General features: G+C 37.9%; 1 protein-coding gene across 6 annotated transcripts in view; it reads right to left on the reverse strand.

Annotated features, from left to right (window-relative positions):
- Positions 1-25,499, reverse strand: part of LSM14A (LSM14A mRNA processing body assembly factor) — a 48,229-nt gene that overhangs the window by 11,462 nt on the left and 11,268 nt on the right. For 2 of the 6 annotated variants that reach the window (XM_003416322.4, XM_003416323.4), the window contains exons 2-6: positions 13,161-13,324; positions 11,329-11,458; positions 6,390-6,512; positions 3,860-4,036; positions 3,503-3,568 (exon numbers count right to left, since the gene is read on the reverse strand). In XM_003416322.4, coding sequence (XP_003416370.1) covers positions 3,503-3,568; positions 3,860-4,036; positions 6,390-6,512; positions 11,329-11,458; positions 13,161-13,324 — 660 coding nt within the window. The remainder of the gene's footprint in view (positions 1-3,502; positions 3,569-3,859; positions 4,037-6,389; positions 6,513-11,328; positions 11,459-13,160; positions 13,325-25,499) is intronic. The other 4 variants (XM_064274080.1, XM_010596098.3, XM_064274081.1 and 1 more) reach the window with 2 other exon arrangements.

The raw sequence follows: 25,499 nt of genomic DNA on the forward strand, positions 1-25,499 counted from the left end.
TCTCTATAGAACATAACATGATAACATGATTTAAGTCAATTGTATGACCTACGATAAAGTAATACCAAAGCAGGATAATTTATAGTGAAAACCTGAGAACCCAAGTATTCAACACAAGAGGAATGATTAAAACTATAAAAAAGGAGTACGAAATCGTTTTTGATGAGTTACATGAAAAATGCAGAGAACAATATAAAATCATTGATAGTAATTATGTGAAATGTTTAGTTAGAAGCGACAAAGGTTAGAAGTGCAAACTGTTCATTGAGGTCTTACAAACTGCCTGACCTTTTTGGAGAAACAAACCATATAAACCCACCATAGTAACACATCTAGATATTTAAATCTAGATAAGCTAGATGCTTAAAACATTCACTTTTACTATTAAAAATGTCTCGGCTACACGCCAGGAAGTAAAGCATGAGCCTTCTGTCTTAAAAAAAAGTTTAAGATGTGGAGATGGCGATGTCTAAAATCATAGGAAAAAAAGTGAAAGAATATTCACTGTTCTGCTAAAACAAGCTCAGGGGAGGGGAGTTTTAAGGGGCAGTGACAGATACTTTATTTATATCGTTTTTAAATAATTTTAAATTTTAAATAATTTAAAATAATTCCGCCAGGCGCTCCTTGGAAACTCTATGGGGCAGTTCTACTCTGTCCTACAGGGTCGCTGTGAGTCAGAGTCGACTCGACGGCACTGGATTTTGGGTTTCAAATAATGGAATTATCAAAATTATTTTATTGGGAGGAAGGGATTTCTTCCTTTTTCCAATTAAAAAAAAGTGAAAAACAACAAATCAAACCGAAAACCGCTGTATTCCACGGCACACAGCGCATACAAAAACATAGGGAAAAAACGCATGGAAGAAATAAAAAGGTGTTTATACATTTTAAAAGATCACATCTAGCTTTCTAAAATCAAGTGAAAGATAATTTCTAATTATTTAAGTAAGGCGATCACATGTAGTCTTTTGTTTTTTCAATTCGGAAGTTATTATAATTCATACTGTAAGCTTCCGGCCAACATGGCGCCATAAACAGAAGCACTGCGCCGTCCCTCCACAGCAAAGACCCGAAAAAACTAAGTAAAACAGAGACAAACGTCATTTCTGGAACCTGAGGTGTCAAATGAAGAGATAAAGAACTCAGCCAAGCAAGAATGGAATAAGAACGTGACAGAGGACAGGAGCGAGGAGAGACACGTGTGGAGGGCCCCGTCAGCGAACGCAGCGCGGATCCGCATCGTGGACTCCAGTGTGTGTGTTGGGAGCACTCACAGCCAGGGAGCGAGGGAAAGCAGCTCTGTGGAACTCCCAGCAGGAGACAGAACACCCGGTATATAAGCTTTCCTAACTGCCCCCTTCCTACCCGCCTTCGGCTTCTGTGCTTCTCGCCAGCCACAGTCTCTTGGCCAGGAGGCAACTGCTTTGGCCTCAGGCTGCTTGGATTCACCCTGCCCACACTGGCCGGGCCCCTGAGCTGGTGTTGCTTCTTTCCATCTCTTTTGGTTTCTTCTGTGCCTCCTACCACCTCCCCCTCCTTTCTCAGAACACCTGGCTCCGTGTGCCATCCTTGCTTCTTCATGAAAAGCTGTGAAGCCACCCTGGACCGAGGAACCACTCCCCCAGCCAGCAACACCACGCTGGTGGGATCCCTGGACCTTTTTTTTTCTTCTTGTTTTGGTTTGCGTGTTAGTTTTCTTTTTGCAGCTTGGGAGCCCCTTCTAGCCGGGGTGCACTGCATGGCTTAGGAGCCACTCCCCCAATCTGCCTAGCCACGTAGGTGGGATCCCTGGGGGCATTTTTTTCTCTTTTTCCCTTCCTGTCTTTCTTCATCTCTCAGTTCTCCTCTCTCTACATTTCTTTTCCTGTCTTCTGAATACCTGGTGCTATGTAACATCTATACCCCCTCTAGCTAGGCCATACTGCGCAACCTGGGAGCCACTTCCCCAGTCTCAGCAGCCCCAGTGGTGGGACTCTGGGACTCCTGGGAGCTTTCCTTTTTCAAATTTTTATCTAGTTTTTTTTTTTCTTTCCCTCTCCTTTTTTTTCCTTTTTGCTTCTCTCCATTTATCGATTTCTCATCTCTCCACTCCAACGGCAAGCTCCCTTAGCATTTTTCTTTCTTTCTTTCTTTCTTTGTTTTTGGATTCTGTTTCTCCGTCCGCTTTCCCATACCCCTATTAGCTCCACACATCACAACCTCTCCCCTCTTCCTGCCTACTTGCACCGTGCACTGAACATCACACCCCTGAGCAGCACAGGCACGGCCTACTGGAACCTGCCCAGCACTGATTCCTGGCCCACCCTGTCAGCCCTAGTAGGTGCAGCAAACAACCCATCCCAGCTGCTCCCCTTCAGGTGGACCTGCCCTACTGCACCACAGCTGAATGACTGGCCCTGCCCACTGGACAAAGAGGTGAAAAGTATCATGACTACAGACGAGCAAACAACAAAGAACACACAGCCTGCTTGCTCAGACACAACCAAAAAAAAAAAAAAAAAAAGGCAGGACAAAACAAACAAATCTACAATCAAGAAACGAAGAAAATAACTACTGAATGTCCTGAAGACAGCAGACAATATCAAAACATATTAAAAAAAAAACAAAAAACAGGACAGGATGGTTCCTGCAGGCATCCAAAACAAAACACCAGATGACTTCCAGTATAAGAAAAAGCACTAGAACTACCTGACAGGGAATTCAGATCTCTAATACTCAGAGCAATCCAACAGTTGAAGCAAAAAGCAGATGAAAATGAGGAAGAAAACAAATTTATGAAAAAGGCAGACAAATTCATGGAAAATACAGACCAAAAAGTAGAACAATTCAGGAAAGTAACCCAGGAACAAAACGCAACATAAATTCACAACTAGAAATCACACAAAAACAACAATTACAATTTATACTCCAGTAATAAATTTGAAAATATTAATAGAATGGAGGATTTTGGAGCAATGGTTATAGATTACAAAACAGATTAAAACAGAGAAGTATAAAATATTATTAAATCAATAATCATGAAAGAAAATTAAGGTTGTTGAACAACTGCTTCAAATAAAGGCTCTGAAAAAAAAAGTCTTAGGGCTCAAATACTTTTAATAAGGAAACTTTCAAAGATAATTCTATTCTTATAAAAGCATAGAAGACAACAAAAATAGCCAATTTTATAATGCTAACAAAACTGGTACAAAATATAAAATATACAAAAGACAATATAAACAAGGAAGTCATAAGCAATGTAAATATAAATACAATGTAAACAAATTCTACTAAGCAGGTAAAGTTCTATAAGATCTTATTACATGTATAGATTCATATAACTACCACCATAATATAAGATAAAGAACTGTTCTGTCACCAAAAGGAACTCCCTTGTGCTACTCCTGTATAGTTACCAACCCCTGTCTTTCATTTTTTCATTGTAACTATGTACCACACATTTAAAATGTTTTCCCCATTGAGAAGCATAGGTTATGGCTTTTAGATCCAAGTAACTCACCTACTTGTTTCTTGCTATCATTTCTAAGCTGCTCATTTTCTGGCCTTGAAACTTTGTGTGCTTCAACTACGGAAGACATACAAAGTGACAAATCAGTTCAGGATACATAATCAAAAACTTCTGTAAGGTTAGAAATGGGAAAAGCCCGCCAAAACAAAACCTGTGCAATGCCCACAAAAATCTATACCCCCCCTCCACCACCACTTTGAGTCAAATTTGAAAGACTGAAGAACACTCTGTTAAGTTCAGCTTAAACTTTCTAGGATCATTGACATAAAGTAAATCTTTTTTAAAAATGTAAGGTCAATGGAAAACGTTGATGAGTCAATTAAGGAATAGTAAATAGCTAAAGTCTACCTCGCCTGTGCTCTTGATTCTCTATTGCTTTTTGGCTGGTAGATGGCAAAGGCCTGGTTGATACAGGGCTCCTTCTCCCAACAGGTGCTGGAGCAGGTAAGTGGGCTGAGGCGGTCTGTACTGCTTGTTCCATGGTTGGGCTTTTTCTCAAAGGGTCTAACTGAGGGCTTGAACGACCTAGAACGTAACCAAGAGATAAGAAACTACCCTATCCTTTGGGAATTTCAAAATAATCTAGACTCTACAAGGAAAGTATGTCTAGAGTTTTACTTCTACCGATTCAAATCCTTAGCTCAAATTTGAATCCACCTACTTATCAGACCAGAGTTTACAACTGGTTATCCCTAGTGGGCTGGTCACCAGGTTAGCAGAGAAACATTAAAAACAAAAACCAACCTTTACCTGTATTTCTACCTAATGAAATAAAGTTTAATTAAGTTTTCAAAAACTGCCACATAATATATAAAAAAAAAATAACCTAAAAAGCATGAAACACTATTCTCTGGTACAAATTGCCATATAAATATCATCAAAGGTCACGTTGTAGGGAGGTCAGATGCAAGCTTTCCCTGATAACCACAACCACAAGATTATGTTGACACTTTAGCCATTAGTAACAGAGGCTTTACCCTTTTGGAAACCCTGGCGGCGTAGTGGTTAAGAACTCCGGCTGCTAACCAAAACGGCGGCAGTTCGAATCCACCAGGTGCTCCTTGGAAACTATGGGACAGTTCTACTCTGTCCTATACGGCTGCTTTGAGTCAGAATCAACTTGACAGCAATAGGTTTGGTTTTTTTGGTTTACCCTTTTAGTACTTTCGGAAGATGTGACTAAAGCGATACCTTTATTATTTGTAGATGTTATCTTCTTTGTTTTTTTAAGTAAGTGAAGGACTAGAAAGTTAAATAGGTTTGAAAGATTTCTTGGCAAGTTTTTGCTTAATTATCAATTGTATACTTACAAACCCCATTTTTTCTTTTATGAGGTTGAAGCCTGGTCACAGTCTGCACAGAAAAACGCTCCCATCATGTTTTTTGCCCCTATAATGTTTGTGGTAAATTTCTGCTCAGGGTGTTCTCCTATTTCCTGATAGTGCACCAAAATATAATGTTTCCTTAAAAATGTGCTCATTTTATGTGGAAACACACCCAGATATGCTGCAAATGTTACTATCTGCCTGTGAACGTTTGCACAGGCTCCAAACAACTGGTGAAGTGATAAGTGCTGACAATACATTAGTTATCATGTACTCAGGGACTAGAGGGACAGTTTAGTAGTAACACTGACCAAATTTAGGTATCTAAATTATATATGCAATTATAAATTTCTATGAGTGTTTGTAGCCCACTGCCCGAGCTTACTTTGCCATTAATAAAAACAATTTTCCACTGCTTATAATAGGAAAAGCCATGGTGCTTTATATATATACATTTCAGCCTATGAGAAAACATTTTAGAACCACTTGTAAAACAAGTTTTTTTTTTCTGTAAAGTCTATTGCTATATTTAATTTTATAAGACTGCATAAGTGATCATTTAAGTTTATAAAGCTTACTTCATCAAAGCTTTTCTTTGAGAAAAGATCCTGTGACTCCCAAGTACTAGAAAACTACAAGGGATGGGGCAATCACAGCCAATACGCTTATTCTTGTGTACTTAAAAAAAAAAACAATTTACTATTTACAGTCTATTAGACATGACATCAACTTTGTGATAAACAGGGAAATATAGGTGATACTGGGCATATAATCAGGAATAAAGCAAGAAAACTATTTCAGCATAATAGAAACATACGCCCTTGAGCTATCTTCACATCCTTATCACAAATAAGAGAAAATTAGAGGTGTTCTGTGAAATTCAAATATTTCAGTTGGTGGAATTTAAAATGAAGATTCCTTCTTCCCTGACACAGCTTTCTAGAAATTTATCTCCAACTTTAATCTAATAAATACGTACTTAAAAATTAACCTTTTAATCTATTTAACATTTATTCTACTGCTTAGTGTGAGTGAAGGGACCTAGTTATCTTTCCCAAACGATTAGCCAGTTGCCTAGCTCCGCATCATTTACTGGAACAGACAGACAACCTTTCTCTACTCATTAAAAACGATGCCTTCATCATACTCAATTCTTACACATACTTTTACGAAGCACCTCAGATTCTGCTGGGTGGTCTACGGTGAGAACCACTGCCCTAGGTGCTGTGAGGGTGCAGGGAAGACGCAACAGTGTAATGAAGAGTTTGTTTTTTCAGCTGATATTTCAAATTCATCAAGGACAGTACATCCTCAGTGGTCAATCTGGGACTGATTTAATATGTTTAAGTGAACATACAAGTCATATAATCACCAAAAAAGCGAAACAAACAAAAAACCCATCAAATTTAGAGAATGCTCAATTTCAGTTTTATGATCTAAAACCTGTACAAAAGTCTAAATGAAGTAATTCAATCACATATTTCTAGCAATAGGGTAATCGAGAGAAAAATTTAAATAGAAAAAGGGGTGCTTTGAGGGAAAAAACAGCTTACCTTGAGATAACTGTGTTTTTAGAGATCTGGTATCCTGTGTAAAGGCAGAACCAACTGCACTACTTTGGGATAAGGTACCAGTGCTTGATGTTTCCGTTCCAAAGGATGTCAAGGAGCCTCCAGCTTTGAGAGGTATTTTTTTTTTAAAGACAAAAAATATATATATAAAAAAATTTAAACCTTTAGATTATATAAAGTAATACAGCATTTTAATGATAATGCTTATTTTAGGCCCCCTCTCATGACACTTGTACAAATTAATAATCCTGGAAACTATATAAAAATTAAAGTACATCAAACAATAGTTTGGGAAGCTTCTGACAATATAGAAAATACATATATATAAATAATCCAGCATCTTTAGCTACAAAAACTAATTTTTATAACAGAGTACTGCCTGCCACATCAGAGAAGTAGCAGAGACGGTAAATCCTAAACCAATATTAGGTTCAATTATTTTAATACCAAGTCTCTGCATAAATAGCCACATTAGCAGATGTATCTACTGGGAATTTTCTCAGCATTTCCAAGGCAGCAGACAATGGACTCTAGCTTTAACGCTTCTCCTGAGGATGTTACCATGGCTGCATTCTGCCTAAGTAAGAGCAAAAAGTTCTGGTAATCTGAGTAACAAAATCCCTGGAAGGGCTCCATTCTCTGCTGTACAGGGTTATGTCAATCTCACCCTCTAAGTTTCTATGGTACTTAGGGATCATTCATCATTTTTCATATACTGTACTTTCTTCTTAATTATTTAACAGCCAAAATGACCTTTAATAAAATACAAATATAATCACATTTCTGTAGTGCTTAGGGCCCTTTGATGGCTTTCCATTACCCTCAAGATAAAGGTTCAAACTACTTACCTCAGTCTAGAAGGCCCTACTGATCTACCTCCTCCTTTTCCTTATTTTCACTGGTCTGGCCCACAGCAGTTTACCCATTTGCCCTTAAAGTATTTGAAGATTGTGATATTATGATTATCCCCCTTGCAATCTTGTCATTTTCAGGCTATGCAACTCAGTTTCCTTCAACTACTACTTACTTCACACGGTCTTTAAGACTCCTTTATTTATTTTTTGGACTACTCCTCATTTAGTGAATTCTGGTTGTTCATACCCCTCCTAAAGCGGGGCATCAGAACAATATTTCAGATGATGAGAGACACTGGGGCTCCCCTGGAGGTGTAATTCAGTCAAGACGTAGCCCCAGCCACCCACGAGAGGCCTAATATAACCTCCTACGACATCCCTGGTAAGTGTTAAGACCAGAGCTCTCCACAGTTCTGTGAGCAGCTGAGCCCATTTTGTTACCCTGCATTCCTGGGCCATGCTGAACACATAAGCCACTCTGATGATGGGTATTTGTATCTCTGTGCTGCTCTGTGCTGCTTTACTGACTCAACCACCCACTGCTTGCCCCTGAATTACCCATTCAATGGTTAGCAAACTTTTATTTCCTCCATCTCTCTCTGACTTCCTGGTCATAACTCACCTCCCACCCTAATTCTGCTATTGATTTATGTCTATAATTGATCTCAAATTAAACGTTTTTGTGTGTACGGTGAGACAGCGGTCAAGGTTCATTTTTTTTCCAAATGGATATCTATTTGTCAAAATCTATTGAACTGCACTGGCACCTTTGTTGTAAATCAATATTTAAATAGGTTTATTTCTATATTCTCTATCCTTTTATCTACAGTTCTGATTACTGTAACTTTATAGAAAGTCTTGAAATTGGGTGGTGCAAACCTCAAATTTTATTCTTCTTCAAGACTATTTTGGCTATTCTAGATTCTATGTATTTTCATATAAAACTTAGAACCAGCATGCCAATTTCAATTTTTAAATTGAAGTCTGATGGAATTTTGACAGAGACTGCAATGAATCTATAAGTCAATTTGGGGGAAAGTGCCACCTTAAAAATATCAAATCTTGCAACCCATAAGCATGATAACTTCCCATTTCTTTGGACCTTCTTTAATTTCTCTCATCAATGTACTGTGGTCTTCACTGTAGAGCAGGGTTTTCTTAACCTTGGCAATAATGACATTTTGAGCCAGATTAATTCCTTGTTGTGGGGGTTTGTCCTATGCACTGTAAAATGTTAGGCAGCATCCCTGCCTTCTACCCATTAGATGCCGGTAGGTCTCACTATATTCTCCCCCACCCCTGCCAGCTGTAACAACCAAAAATGTCTCCCAACTGCTGTCAAGTATTCCCTGGTGGCAAAGTTATCCCCCACCATGGATAATCATCACTGTAGAGTTTTAAAAATATCTTTTGTTAAACTCAGTCCTGGGTATCTGATGTTTGTTTATGCAATTCTAAGTGGTATTTTACATTTTATTTCCTGATTATTTGTTCTAGATCAGGTATTGGCGAATTTTTCTGTAAGTAGCCAAATAGTAAATATTTTAGGCTTTGTGGGCCATATGATCTGTCCTAACTACTCAAGTCTGCTCGTGGCGAGAAAGCAGCCACAGGCGACATGTCAATGTGAGCGAGGCTGTCTTCCAATAAACTGTATTTACAAAAACAGATGGCTAGCTGGCTTTGGCCAACAGGCCGTGGCACTTTGTTCTAGAGTACTGTCTCAAGAGAAGGCGACTTTCGGTGCAGTCAGTGAGGCACAGGCGTAATATGCTGACCCTGCTATCTCATTTTAATCTGGATTCTAGACAAACAGCTACGGTTTTTGAGAAAAACATTTTTTCTCGGTGGTCAAAACCAGGATGTGAAACCATATGCCACAAGGGGTCTTAACCAAGTGGCCATCTGCACCCCTCAAAATACACATACTCAGGAAGAGTGCTGTCTGGAAGCTGTTGCCAACAAGATATTTTTGCAAGACAAAGAAAATACATGTAAGCACCCTGTCACCATGACCTAAGCATCCTGTGAAATTATGTGTATCACTAACTATACTACTAATAAACAGAGTGTGATTATTACAATATTCATTGATTTTCCTGTAATTGCCCTCCCTATGGTTTGGTTCCTTTCACCTCTTAAGAATATTTATATAACGAAATTGCCCTGGGGTTACCTGGTTCCATTTTCAGTGGGCTACATGGTTCCCCCACTGCTACTGTTTTAAACCCTTAATAAACCTGATTTAACTTGAAATTGCGTTTAAGTTTTCTCCACAATGGTACAAACTACAGTTGATTTCTGTATATTGACATGTCTCCCCCTACCATGCATATTTCACTTATTCATTCTAGTGGTCTGCATATTCCTTTGCATTTCCTATGTACACAATCATGTTACCTTCAAATAAAGACAGTTTTAGCTCTTCTTTTCCAATCTTTAAATACAAATGACAAGAGACAGCCTTGCTTTTGCTTTATTCCCGATCTCAGGGTAAAAGTGTCTATCATTTCACTATTATGTATGTTAGCTCCAAGTTATCTGTTTATACCACTGATAGGATTTAGAAAATTCCCTTCTATTCCCTAGTTGCTGATAAATGGGTATTGAACTTTATCAAATGCCTGTTCTGTATCTGTTGACATGATCACAGTTTTTCTCCTTTATTCTGTTACAAAACAACTTACTGGGTGTCACTGCTTCTAAGCCCTTTCTATGAACAGAGCCAGGAAATAGTTTTTTAAAATCACGAGTTCATATTCCTACCTCCAATTCACATCCAACACCACAGGGTTCTTTCTCACCTTCCCCCACTCCACATCTGTATCTTTCTTAGTAAGGATAACAACATTGTTTCCCAAAAACATCAATGTATTTACTCACTGGCCCTATCCTATAATACACTCAAAATAGTGCCAGAATTAACACTATCAATACCACCACTACCAATGACAAACTTAAGTTCAAGATTTTTTTTCTTCAAGATTTCTTAGCAGTTCTACTTGTTCTTAGAATATATCCTACTAAGAGTGTCTAGTCAGAACAATGCACTTAAAAGTTACTTGAATTAATTCTGTTATCAATTTGATAGTTAGCATCAGCTGTTTCTGCTTATATTTAATTTTAGAATTTGCTTTTTTCCCCATCTTTTTTATTCTGTGAATAAGTAAAACATTTAAATACTTTGAAAGTCTATATAAAAGGAATATTCATAAAAAGCAATTAAGTAATTTTAACAAAACTTGTTAGACTACTAATGAGTATCAAGATAACCCTTGAAACTGGATTTCTGACTCAGCAAAACAAGAGTAAACTGATAAATGATTATTTTAATGAGATTAAAAGCAGATTAAGGGTTAGAGTTTGAGATTTGAAAAGTTATTCTTTACCATGGGAATTTCAGTAAAAGTGCCATTAAGACTTCCAATGCATAGATGTAATATAAAGCAGCTGATTACACCTAGCTTTTGCACACAATGGACAGTTTGTCCTCCAATCATCAGTAGGGCTGTCATTAGCCCAGGCCTTCCTATATATTCTGATTAGATTTTAATGTTTCTCAAGTATCATCACAATAAACAAAGCACCAAGCTTTCAAACATGCTGTGTATAAGCATTTCTCACCGGTGGGTGTTAAATGTGATTATCATTCACATTTTCAACATAATATACATAATATTCCTTAATGCCATTAGTTCGTCAATACAAACCCGTTTTTGAAAATCCATCATATCGAAAAAATTGTTAATTTTGAATGGACATATGTAAATTTAAAAATCTATCTAATGAAATATGGTTAACTGGATACATCTAGGTTAAAAGATATGTAATTATTATGAGCGTTGACCTTGATAGAACCATTAGTCATTAAGGACATTAAATAAAGCCTTGAAAATAATAATCAAAATGTAGTTTCAGCATGATAAAACAAGGTTCTAAAAGGAACATCAAATATTATTTCCAAAAGTTTATGTTAAGTTTTCTATTCTTTTGTGGTAAAGACAGGTAGATTACATACATATATAAAAAAACAAAAAAAAATACACACACACTAAAGCAGCACGTACCAACACCAACAGCACCAAACTGCTGTCCGACTATTGAACTTGGACTGAACTGACTGTACGTCGGCATCCTGCCAAAAGGTCCATAGGAACCCACTGACTGGAATGAAGAAGTAGAGGAGCCTAGTGAAGACTGAAGGAAAATCAGGGTTATTTCTCCAGGCTCTAAGCAACAGAAGTATAAGGAAAAGAAGACTGAATTAAAAAAAAAAGTTCAAGATTAAATCACAACAATTAGACACAAAAGCAATTACAATGATTTAAAACATGCATTTAGCATTAAAATAGAAAAGCCTTCTGATTGCAAAACTTGTACATATGTGCCAACTGCATTCAATGTGATTTACAAATACTTTTTTGTACAATAACTTCTCCCCTTGAGTTTGAATTTTATATTGAGTTTAGGAAAGCACTAAAGAAAAATTACTTAAGTAACTTCACTTACAGAAAAATCGTAAGAAAAATCACTTTTATAATTACTAAGCTTTAACCTGGTACCAATATAAATAAAACATCTCACTTTTGATTTTATTCTTATTTTCAATCACTTGAAGTGTACTATTAAATTCACAGTTAAAAAACAGATGCAGAAACAAACACATCCCGCAAAACCATTAACATTTTAAATATAGCTATTATTAATTTTAAGAACATTTTATAAAAACCTTAGCTTACCAAACCTAAAATATACTTTAATATACATATACACGTTATATACTGATTTATCTTATTCTGAAATATTTCATAATATAAATATAAGGACCTCTAAAGACTACTGAGATATAAGTCATTGACATCAGGACCTAATCTGTGTACTCAGTAAATACTGCTGAATGAATGATTAAACAGATCAAGCTGAACATTATGCTGGTTGGATCTGTGCTCTCTCGGTTTCTTCCTCACTCCATAGAACTGATTACTCAAATAAACTGGTTCCTAAGAGAATTATCAAAAGACATATGAGAGAAAGGTAACACCAGTATTTGCTACAGAAGGAAAGAGTAGGCAGCTCTACTAAGAATGTCTTATCCCACCATTTAAAAGAGACATGTTTTCTCAGGATTCCTTCAGACTTGTTCTCCCAAAAATAAGACTTTAAAAACAGGGTCAATGGATGGAAGTAAAGAATTTCTCCAGTTTATGCTACAAGAATAAAATTTACCATTTCTTATTAAAAAGCTCATCTCATATTTAGAAAAAATAAATACTATTTAAATGCTAAAAGGTACCTTCTCTTCCTTTTTTTTCCCACTTTAATTTTATATATTTTATTTTTTTGAAAAGTTCATTAGGTATTTTTTTTTTTAATAACTGTAAGACAGTAAGACAAATACTATTCAAGACAATGTTTTAAGTATCTGTTTGGTGAAAACTAAGTTTTTATTACTCACAGGATTTAAAAAAAGTCAATTTAAAATAAACTAAAAGCATTACATTGCTGAAAACCACTAAACAAATGATAAAACAATGACTTCTGACAAGAAATAAGGTTAAGCCGAGACGAAAATGGATTCAGAAGAAAAACTACAGGGACCACATGCTTTTAATCAGCCATGCCCTCAAGTAAAAACAGTCTTATGTGAACCTGATTCCTTTTCTGTTATAGGTGAAATTCAGCTATTTTTTACCTTCTTTAGTTCCACCTTATGATCTAAAGAGAAAAACCTAGATGAGAACATTGTCTAGGTGATTTTATACTTTGAAATGGAAAGCTACATGAACATTCAATTGAGAGAGATAGAAAACAAACAAGAAAACCTGGGAGAGGCAAAAGCCAAGACTAGGCATGTGCGTGAAGTTTACTCACACTCCAAGACAGATTTACTATTACTTACCTGAACAATGGCTGGGTCCTGAGGCAAAGAACATTGTGGTTTTGGTGGCTCACAAACAGTGAGGTCTTTAATATCACTTCCACGGAATATAATGTATTCAAAGACTTCATCTCGAGGTGGTATTGGACGATCTGTTGGTCTGTCTTCTGTACCAAAGGAGCGAACTGGTGAGAAAATAGAGGATATGAGATATGTGTGTCTACTCGTCATATTGAGGTAGTGCCTCTTATAAGTACTGTTCCAAGTATGACACAGCAGTTCTTAAGTCAGTTCCATGACAAACCAGTGACTGATCTGTAGTTTACCCAAAAAAAGGAAAATAGAGTGGGTTTGACCTCAAGCTAAATGCATTCAACTTAACAGACTTCTCTGTACTATGAGGTTGTACCCTTCCTGTATTTCTAACCTGGTGGCACAGTGGTTAAAAGCTACGGCTGCTAACCAAAAGGCTGGCAGTTCGAATCCACCAGGTGCTTCTTGGAAACCCTACAGGGCAGTTCTACTCTGTCCTATAGGGTCACTATGAATAAGAATCGACTTGACGGCAAAGGGTTTGGTTTGTGATGGCAGAGGTGTTAGTAATGTCCTTTTTTCATTGTTGGTTTTTAAAAATAATTTGTTTTATTTTTGTTGAGAATATACATAACACACCAATTCGACAAGTTCTACACGTGCAATTCAATGGCACTGACTACAATCGAGTTGTGCAACATTCTCACCCAACTTTTCCAAGTTGTTCCTCCCCCATTAACACAAACTCGCTGTCCCCTAAGTTCCTATCTTTTAAGCTGCTGCTGTCAATTTGATCCCATATAGACAGTTTTTAAAAGAACACAATGCTCAAGGAAAACTTTTTTTTTTATACTAATTAAGCTAAATTACTATTTGATTTTAAGAAGACAGAGTATATCTCTGGTTTTAGGTTTGAAGATTATCTCAGGGTAATAGTTTCAGGGTTTCATCCAGCCTCACTACCTCTACAAAGCCTGGCTTCCACGACAATTTGAAACTCTGTTTTGCATCTTCATCCTTTTGATCAGGTTTTTCTATAGAACCTTTGATCAAAATGTTCAGTAATGGTAGCCTGTCACCATCCAGTTCTTCTGGTCTCATGGCAAAAGAGGCAGTTGCTCATAGAGGCAAATAGCCATACATTTCTTCTTCCTATTTCTGACTCCTTGTTGATTTATTTTTAATGTTCTCATTCAGCAAAATAAAAAATTGGCAACATATGTCACATTTGGGGGTGGAGGCACAGTGGCATGGATTCTCCTTGAAGCACTGAGCTGCAGGACAGAAAACACAATGAAAGTAACACCCTATTTTAGTGAGCCACAGGCCCGCGAGTAACCAAGCAAAAGAGCTGTCAGTTACAGAGCCCCATCAGACAGCCTAAAATGCCCTAGTTAACTAAAAAAAACTACTTTACAATTAAATCTAATTATTTTAACACCTAAAAAAAAAAATAAAAAAAAAAATTTTTTTTTTTTTTTTTTTAAAACACCTAAGATAGCATTAATCAAAATGCAAACTGTGGATCACTTGCATCAGGATAAGCTGGCCAAAGACTTCTGGGATCCAACTTAGATCCACGGACTCTGACTGGGGACAGGATCCAGAAATCTATATTCTAAGCCAATTATCCCTCAAGAGTTTCTTATGAGTACTCAAGTCTCAGGTTCACTGGCTTAGGAGACTCCTGGAAATGTCCATACCCATATGGAAGTTTTAAATAAGAAAATCTGAGTGATCATATACTACCTAAAGAGTGTCCTAGAGGATGTTTGTATTTTTCTGCAAAATAGGTTCAAAGACAGATTAAGGATGTTATTTCAGTTTAAATATCATGTTTTCTTATACCAAAAATTCTTTGTAAATACTTATGAAACTTCCAGGAAAGATAGTGGCATAGAAGTAGGCTCACAGAATAACATCCCTCCCTAAAACTGAAGAAAACATAAGAAGTTAAAATATTCCTAAGTCATGAAAAGGTCTCAAACTCATACTATGAATTTTAAAAAGTATTATTCAGAAACAAAATCAGTTAGCCCAAACTCATGAGAATTATCTCAGAAGCCTTCCCCAAGAGAAATTTTCATTGGCATACTCCGACAATGAGCTCTAACATAGCAATAGCTATGAGGATGGTACAGGACCAAGCAAGTGTTTTGTTCATTTGTACAGAGGGTCGCTATGAGTCAGGTGGGGACAGGAACACAGATGCCATAAAAGAAAAGACACAGAATGCCCTAGTTGAAGCTCCCCCCTACTCCCAGTGGTCAAACAGTACTTTAGCAGGACAGGTATATGTGACAAGATTTTACATTTTGTCCTTTATCCAAAAGGAAAGCTTAAAGAAGAGTTAAAGAGAGCAGGACTAAGAAAACTATAAACAAATCTATCCTACCCCAACCTCAGCACCATCACCAAACAAAGAATGAAGCCCACCTCCTTCCAAGTGGCTATCTAGCTCATCCTGAGGGAAGTAGGAGGAGTCAAAGGCCCTCCTAAATAATTACAGAAAAGATTCAATAGGCTTTTCAAGGTTTAACCAAAACCAAACTGTACCCAAGTATATTCAAAATGAATTTAAAGAAAATCTGTTATTTCTGTTTAGTCAAGCAGCAGAAAAAGAAAGGTGTTAAGATAAGGAAAAAAATATAATCAAGCAAAGTTTTCACAGTAAAAAGAGAACAGGGACTAAAGGGAGCAATGAAGGAAGGCAGAAAAAAGGCAGACAGGAAGGTAATAAAGGAAGTAGGGTGGAAAAAAATGAAAGAAAAAGAACCTACTAAACAAAAGACAGATGCAAAATCCATTTAGGATTAGGACATCACAGGAAATTTAGAACTCACAAAGAGCTGCTTAACATTCTCACAGAACAGACTCTTATGATCACGATGACACTGCAAAGAAGGAAGCATGCAGAATAAAGAAAAGAGACAAATACACAAAACAAATATAACAGCAGAAAAAAAAATACATATATACATATATAAAAAAACACCAGAACAAAATCACCACCAGATCGGTCAATGGAGAACACCAAGTCATTAGCAGAACAATTATGAGAAAAAGCAAAAAAAAAAAAAAAAAGAGTGCAATAAAAAGCTAGAGAGAAGATGACAGCTATGAAGACCAGTTAACTGCTGTCCCTGAGGAAGAAAACAGAATAAGACAAAATATAGTTATAGAAACTGCCTGACAGGAAGACCTAAATCTGATAAAAATGTTTCATCAAATTTCCAGAAAAAAGTTTAGTACATTAGGAGCCATACAGAGACTTTTTGCTATATCAAAATGAAGAAGTCATGGCAACAGTGGTATCAAAAGACAAGAGATGTTCAGTAATTCATCTACCCCAGTAAGTACATGAAAATTTATTATGGTTACAGAACAGAATGTAAATGTAGTAGTTCTGAAGAAGACTACAAAGTGTGACAAAATAAGCCAGAAAGGTATTTCTATCACAGAGCATTCTGAGGAAAATTGGGAGATGAAGATGTGTGGAGACAAAGAGGAAAACACAAAAAAAGTATGTAAACTAATATTTCTGAATTAGTTTATATACCTTTCCTTTTGTGTTTATCTTTTTATCTTTTGTATTTATCTCTTATCTTTTACAGTAGGGAGTTATTTGGTAATTTTTTTTGAAGTTGATCAATTAATTAATGTAGGCTTTAAAATATGTTATCTGAGATCCAGGTCCCTGGGTGGTACAAATGGTTTGCTCTTGACTACTAACCTAAAGGCTGGTGGCCTGAACCCACTCTGTGGTGCTATGGAAGAAAGGCCTGGTGATCTGCTTCCATAAAGATTACAACCAAGAAAACCCTATAGAGCAGTTCTACTCTTTAACACATGGGGTTTCTGTGAGCTGGAATTGACTTGACAGCACAACAACAACAAAGGTAACCAACAGTAGAGTTTAAAACTAATGGCATTCCAAAATAGGGGATGAAGAAAATCCCTACAATACAGCAAGAGAGACTCTGAGGTGTGGAATTACCCTGCAGAAAACTATTCAGCCTTTGTTCTAGATTCTTTCAAGCCATACCAATACCTGAGGCTAAGGAATGGGAACTGACCAGGCCAAGAGGGACCACCTGGGGGCCAGCTGCTAACTAAGCCTTAGGAAGAAGCATGATGTAACCTATCATGGAAAAATGGTGGAGTCAATAAAGGCCTTGAAAGATGGAGACTCAAAAAGCTCCTGGCTGGTGAGGGCAGTGTGTCTCTCTTTGTTGTTGTTGTTAGGTGCCATTGAGTTGGTTCCAACTTATAGCGACCCTATGCACAACAGAATGAAACACTGCCCGGTCCTGAGCCATCCTTACAATCATTGTTATGCTTCAGCTCATTGTTGCAGCCATTGTGACAATCCACCTCGTTGAGAGTCTTCTTATTTTCCGCTGACCCTGTACTCTGCCAAGCATGATGTCCTTCTCCAGGGACTGATCCCTCCTGACAACATGTCCAAAGTATGTAAGACGCAGTCTCACCATCCTTGCTTCTAAGGAGCATTCTGGTTGTACTTCCTCCAAGACACATTTATTTGTTCTTCCGGCAGTCCCTGGTATATTTAATATTCTTCGCCAACACCACAATTTAAAGGCATCAATTCTTCTTTGGTCTTCCTTATTCATTGTCCAGCTTTCACATGCATATGACGCAACCGAAAATACCATGGCTTGGATCAGGCGCACCTTAATCTTTAAGGCGACATCTTTGCTCTTCAACACTTTAAAGAGGTCCTTTGCAGCAGATTTACCCAATGCAATGCGTCTTTTGATTTCTTGACTGCTGCTTCCATGGCTGTTCGTTCTGGATCCAAGTAAAATGAAATCCTTGACAACTTCAATCTTTTCTCCGTTTATCATGATGTTGCTCATTGCTCCAGCTGTGAGGATTTTTGTTTTCTTTATATGGAGGTGCAATCCATACTGAAGGCTGTGGGCTTTGATCTTCATTAGTAAGTGCTTCAAGTCCTCTTCACTTTCAGCAAGCAAGGCTGTGTCATCTGCATAACGCAGATTGTTAATGAGTCTTCCCCCAATCCTGATGCCCCGTTCTTCTTCATTTAGTCCAGCTTCTCGGATTATTTCCTCAGCATACAGATTGAATAGGTATGGTGAAAGAATACAACCTTGGCGCACCCCTGACGTTTACAATCAGTATCCCCTTGTTCTGTCCGAACAGCTGCCTCTTGATCTACGTAAAAGTTCCTCATGAGCACAATTAAGTGTTCTGGAATTCCCATTCTTCTCAATGTTATCCATAATTTGTTATGATCCACACAGTCGAATGCCTTTGCACAGTCAATAAAACACAGGTAAACACCCTTCTGGTATTCTCTGCTTTCAGCCAGGATCCATCTGACATCAGCAATGATATCCCTGGTTCCACGTCCTCTTCCAAAACCAGTCTGAATTTCTGGCAGTTTCCTGTCAATATACTGCTGCAGCCATTTTTGAATGATCTTCAGCAAAATTTTGCTTGCGTGTGATATTAATGATATTGTTTTGTAATTTCCACATTCGGTTGGATCACCTTTCTCGGGAATAGGCATAAATATGAACTCTTCCAGTCAGTTGGCCAGGAAGCTGTCTTCCATATTTCTTGGCATAGACGAGTGAGCACCTCAGCACTGCATCCATTTGTTGGAACATCTCAGTGGATATTCCATCAATTCCTGGGGCCTTGTTTTTTGCCAATGCCTTCAGAGCAGCTTGGACTTCTTTCTTCAGTACCATCGGTTCCTGATCATATGCTACCTCTTAAAATGGTTGAACATCGACTAATTTTTTTGGTATAATGACTGTGTATTCCTTCCATCTTCTTTTGATGCTTCCTGTGTCATTTAGTATTTTCCCCACAGAATCCTTCACTATCGCAACTTGAGGCTTGAGTTTTTTCTTCAGTTCTTTCAGCTTGAGAAACACTGAGCGTGTTCCTCCTTTCTGGTTTTCCATTTCCAGCTCTTTGCACATGTCATTATAATACTTTGTCTTCTTGAGCCACCCTTTGAAATCTTCTGTTCAGTTTTTACTTCATCAATTCTTCCTTTTGCTTTAGCTGCTCGACATTTGAGACCAAGTTTCAGGGTCTCCTCTGACATCCACCTTGGTCTTTTCTTCTTTTGGTCTTTTCATAACCTCTTGCTTTCTTCATGCATGATGTCTCTGATATCATTCCACAACTCGTCTGGTCTTCGGTCACCAGTGTTCAATGCGTCAAATCTATTCTTCAGATGGTCTCTAAATTCAGATGGGATATACTCAAGGTCATATTTTGGCTCTCGTGGACTTGCTCTGATTTCCTTCAGTTTCAGCTTGAACTTGCATATGAGCAATTGATGGTCTGTTCCACAGCTGGCCCCTGGCCTTGTTCTGACTGATGATACTGAGCTTTTCCATCATCTCTTTCCACAGATGTAGTCAATTTGATTTCTGTGTGTTCCATCTGGCGAGGTCCATGTGTATAGTCACCGCTTATGTTGGTGAAAGAAAGTATTTGCAATGAAGTCGCTGGTCTTGCAAAATTCTATCATTCGATCTCCAGCATTGTTTCCATCACCAAGCCCGTATTTTCCAACTACTCATTCTTCTTCGTTTCCAACTTTCGCATTAAAGTCACCAGTAATTATCAATGCATCTTGATTGCATGTTCAATCAATTTCAGACTGTAGCAGCTGATAAAAAATCTTCTATTTCTTCATCTTTGGCCCTAGTGGTTGCTGCGTATATTTTACTAATAATCGTATTAACCGGTCTTCCTTGTAGGTGTATGGATATTATTCTATCACTGACAGCATTGTACTTCAGGATAGATCTTGAAACGTTCTTTGTGACGATGAATGCAACACCATTCCTCTTCAAGGTGTCATTCCCAGCATAGTAGACTATATGATTGTCCGATTCAAAATGGCCAATACCAGTCCATATTTATGCGTTCTCTTTAGGACATGGAAATTCCATGCTGGACCCCTCCCTCCATATGTCCTTTCATTTGTATGCTTTTTTCGTTGTTGTATTAAAGCTATTACCACAGGTATGGTGTTTCCTATGAACTGTGAGAGTCGTTCCAGTGAATTATGGAACCCAAAGGAGCAGGGGAAGCCGGCCAGCCTGAAATGGAGGGAGTCATGTGGACTACTGGATTTGGGGTTGGTACATTGAGGGGGTAGAGGAAAACCCCACAGAAATCCAATTGAAGAATGGGCAAAGGACTTGAACAGACATTTCGCCAAAAAGGATATATGAGTGGCCAATAAGCACATGAAAAGGTGTTCAATATCATTAGTAATTAGAAAGATGCAAATCAAAACCACAATGAAATACCATCCAATAGAATAGCTACGATTTTAAAGGAAAATAACAAGTGTTGGTGAGGATGTAGAGAAACTGGAGCCCTTATCCACTGCTGATGGGAATGCAAAATTGTACAGCTGCTATGGAAAATAGTCTGTCAGTTCCTCAAAAAGTTAAACAAGAACTACCACAGAAACTAGTTGACATTGGGCTGATTGACTCGTAGCAACCCCATGTGTGCAGAGTAGAACTGTACTCTATAGGGTTTTCAAAGCTGTAAACTTTTGGGAGCAAATCACCAGGCCTTTCTTCTGAGGTTCCTCTGGGCGGGTTCAAATCTCCAATCTTTCACTTGGTAGTCGAGTGCTTAATTATCTGCGTCACTCAGGGACTCCTATGACTCAGTAATCCCAATCCTAGGTATATACCCAAAAGAATTCAAAGCAGGAATGCAAATAGAATCCTGTACTCCAATGTTTATTGCGGTCTATTCACAATACCTGAAAGATGGAAATAACCTAAATTTCTAAATCAATACAGCTAATAAAACTACTATTAAGGAATTCTGAAAACAGAAACAATGCAGCATTAAGAAATAATAACCAGCAACTAAAATCCTAAATTAAGTAAAACCTAGAAAATGAGGCAGAGGGAAGAAAGAAAAGCAAAAAAAGACATGTTGAAGGTTTTATCTTGGGCATGCTGTTGCTGTGTTCATTTTGTCTCAAAGAGACCCTACAGGACAGAGCAGAAATGCCCCATAAAGTTTCCTAGGCTGTAATCTTTACAGGGGCAGGCCGCCAGGTCTTTTCTCCTGCAGAGCCGATGGTGGGCTCAAGCCACCGACCTTTCAGTTAGTAGTCGAAAGCATAACCGTTGCTCCACCACAGCTCCTTATCTTGGGCACGGAGAGGGTTAATAACCAGTAGTCTTACCTGGGTCTTGGAAAAACTAGTAATAGCTATGGGCCCTCTCTCCCGATGTTTACACACATAAACAAAAGTTACTTCTAATTTCAGGAGATCACGGATTCCTTGAAATCCATCCATGAACCCGCGCTAAGAATTCATTATACTGATCAAAATTCGACAACCTTCTCTACAGAAATAGAAAAACCAATCTTCCACTTTACATGGAATGGCAAGAGGCCCCAAAGAGCTAAAACAATGTTGAAAGAGGAGAGCCAAGTAGGAGGACCAACATTTCCCGATTTTAAAACATACTGTACAGCTACAATAATCAAAACAGCCTGGTGTCAGTTCAACAATAGGCATATAGACCAACGGAATAGAACTGAAGCCCAGAAATAAAACGAAACACACATGGTCAACTGGTTTTCGGCGCTAAGGGTGCTAAGTCCATTAGATGGGAAAAGAAGAATCTCTTCAATAAATGGTGCTGGGAAAATTGGATTTCCATATGCAGAAAAATGAAACAGGATCCATGCCTCACACTATAAAAAATCACACTATACACAAAACAAATTCAAAATGGATTAATGACCTAAATCTGCAAACTAAAACCATAAAACTCTTAGAAGAACAAGCAGGGGCAACACTATCAGACCTTGTTTTCAACAATGGGTTATCTAACATAACAAAAGCACAAAGACCAAAACATGACATAAACCCCATAAACACTGAAAACATCTCTTCATCAAATGTACTTCACAAAAAAGTGAAAGCCAAGCAATAGACTGGGAGAATATCTTCAGAAACCACGTATCTGACATGAATCTAATAACCCAAATGTATATAAAATTCAACAACTTAACAATCATAAAACGGGCAAAGGAACTGAATAGACAATTCACTAAAGAAGACATTCAAATGGCCACCGAACATATGAAAAGATGCTCAGTGTCATTAGCCATCAGAGATGCAAATGAAAACCACGATGATACCATTTCACTTCCACTAGGATGGCTTGGAAACCCTGGTGGTGTAGTGGTTAAGAGCTACGTCTGCTAACCAAAAGGTCAGCAGTTTGAATCCACCACATGCTCCTTGGAAACCCTATGGGGCAGTTCTACTCTGTTCTATTATAGGGCTGCTATGAGTCGGAATCAACTCGACAGCAATGGATTTTTTTAGGATGGCTAAGATAAAAAAACAGAAAGTAACAACTTACCCACTGCTGGTGGGACTGCAAAACAGTGCAGCCGTTGTGGAAAAGAGTGTGGTGGTTCCTCAAAAAATGAAAAATAGAACTACCATAAAAAAAACCAAAACCTATTGCCATCGAGTTGACTGCAACTCATAGCGACCCTATATGAACCTGCAATTCCACACCTAGGTATATACTCAAAAGACTTGAAAGCAGAGAGTAAAAAAGAGACTTGTACACCAATGTTGATTACAGCACTATCCACGGAGACAACCTAAATGCCCACCAACAGATGAATGGGTAAACAAAATGGGATGCACACATACAAGGAATACTACTCAGCTAGTAGGGGAAATGAAGTCTTGATACATGTAACAAGATGGATGGAGCTGGAAGACGTTACGTGGAGTGGAAATAAGTCAATCACAAACGGACAAATGTTTTATGACCTCACTTACATAAAATGACAAGAAAAGGCAAATGAACACAGCACAGAGTTTATTAGTGGCTACCAGGGTGGGACGGAGGGGAGAAGGGGAGGTTAACAGTGATGGAAATATTGCATTGAATGAGGATAGGGTTGCAGAGCCGATTACTGTAATTTCTGTAAGTTATACACCCATAAAAAGCTGAACTTACAAAAGTGTGATTATATTTACAAAAAAAAAAAAAAATCCATTATAGATACAAATTATTCAAGCTGATATATACTAAGTACTTTAAAGTTAAAAGTAATTTATACCCTAATAAAGCTGTTTTAAAAAAAGCAAAACAGAAAAATCCTATTAGCAACAGTTGCTAATGTGACTTGATAAAATTTCACTTAAGTTCCTGTTTAAAAAAAAAAAAAAAAGAAACCCACCACCTTAGGACAGGAATAGATTACATAACCTTCCCCAACATGGATGTCTCACCATCCAGCATGCACATATGGTCACTGAACGCTATCTTTAGCACGGCACCTCTGCTCTTGACTATGCCCAGGATCCTCCACAACTTCTTTGCTTTATCGTCTCCAAAGAGCTTTTTCACCAGCTTGGAGAGGGACAGCTATCAGTTGTAAGAAACGCAGAAGAGGATCTGGAGACCTGACAAATTTTCAGGCGGTGTTCCAGTTTTTAACTCTATCTTCATCCTCAATTATTTCATGGTTTTCTAGTTTCCACTGCATCTAGTGATGCAAATTCTGGAGCCTTTTAGGAGTTTGTGGTGTAAATTAGGTTACTTCTTGGCTTTCCCCACTGCCAGCTTTCTCAATTCTGCTGAATAGTCATTTAAACTTATCCATTTGTGTTCCAGCTTCCAAAATTTTGTTCCTCTTGTCTCCTCTCCAAATCTACTTTGTCCTCTGTAAGTTTACATCTTAAAAAACAAACAAACAAAAACCCTGTCCTGTCATTTTAGTAGTGTTATCAACCAGAAGGAAAAGTAAAGGCACATCAGATTTGCCATTTTTATCTGGCAGTAAAATTTAATAACACATAATCTGCTTTCAGGTGGGTACTCTTCCTTGCAGCTGGTTTTATATCTTAATCTCCCAAATTATAAAACCAAGAGGCAGATTTAACATGAGCTCCAGGAAAAAAGGGGGGCAGGGGTGAAGGGGCAGAAGAATAGAAAACAAGACAGAAGCTAATTAAAGAAGGAGACAATGAATGAAATTTATTAGGTTAAAGACACTTGAGTCTTCAGACTCACAAGGTCCACAGAGAATACCTCATGAAAAAAAACACACCAGTATAATATTTCTGATTTGAAGAACAAAGGATTCTAAAAGCTTCCAGAGAGAAAACTGACTAGGAATCTGACTGACATCAGCAACACCAGGATGTTAGAACACAATGAAGTGATGACTTTAAAACAAGAAAAGGAAGCCCTGAGTGTCTTTGAACAGGCTGGTGAGAGATAAGGCATCAGAATGGAGTAACAAAGGTGGTAGGTCATCAAATCCTGGATATATTTTGAAAGTAGAGCTGACAGGATCCGGTGCTGGATGTGAGAGAAATAAGAATTAATGACTCCAAAGTTTTTTGCCTGACCAACTTAAAGAATAGTTGCCACTCAATTAGATGGTGTATTAAGTTTCCTAGGGACTGTTGTAACAAAATACTACAAAGTGGGTGGCTTAGAAGAACAGAAATAAATTATCTTACAGTTCTACAGTTCTGGAGGCTAGGAGACTGAATTCAGAGCACTGACAGGGCCATGCTCTGTCTGTCTGTTCTAGGGGAAGACCCTTCCTTGTCTCTAGTAGCCCTGGCGGCGTTCCCTGGGTTTTAGGTGCATCTTCACACGGCCACCTTCTCTGTTACAAGGATATCACTCAGATGGGATTAGGACCCATCTATTCAGATCTGACCTCATGTTAATTGATAACATCTTCAAAGAACCAATTTCCAAACAAGGTCATGGGTACAGATACTAGGGGCTAGAACTTCAACATATCATTTTGGGGGATACAATCCAATCCATAAGAGATAGGTAAAGCTAATGGAAGAACAGGTCTGGGACATGATGAATTTGAGATCCCCAGCAGACATCTACATGGACATGTTAAGATAAGTGTAAGTCAGGAGTGCTGGAGACAGGAATCAGTAATGCATAGATAGTATTTAAATCCATGAACTAGGTTAGTTCATGAAGACAGAAATATAAGACAAATAAAATAAAAATTAAAAAAGACAGAGGAAGAAAAGAGAGAAAATTAAGCCCTGGAGCTCCCCAACATGTGGAGGTTTAGGATTCGAGGAATCAGCACAGGAGACTGAGAAGCAACCAATAACAAGATCATGTGAAGAAAATGCTTCACTGAGAACTGCTGTTCAGTCAAGTTGGTAAGAACTGACCGCTGGACTTAGCAACACAGAAGTCTTCGTAAGAACAGTTTCTTATCTACGGGAATAAAAAGCCTAAATAAAGTGGT

This window comes from Loxodonta africana, chromosome 21, assembly GCF_030014295.1.
Source record: "Loxodonta africana isolate mLoxAfr1 chromosome 21, mLoxAfr1.hap2, whole genome shotgun sequence".
NCBI classification, from domain to species: Eukaryota; Metazoa; Chordata; class Mammalia; order Proboscidea; family Elephantidae; genus Loxodonta; species Loxodonta africana.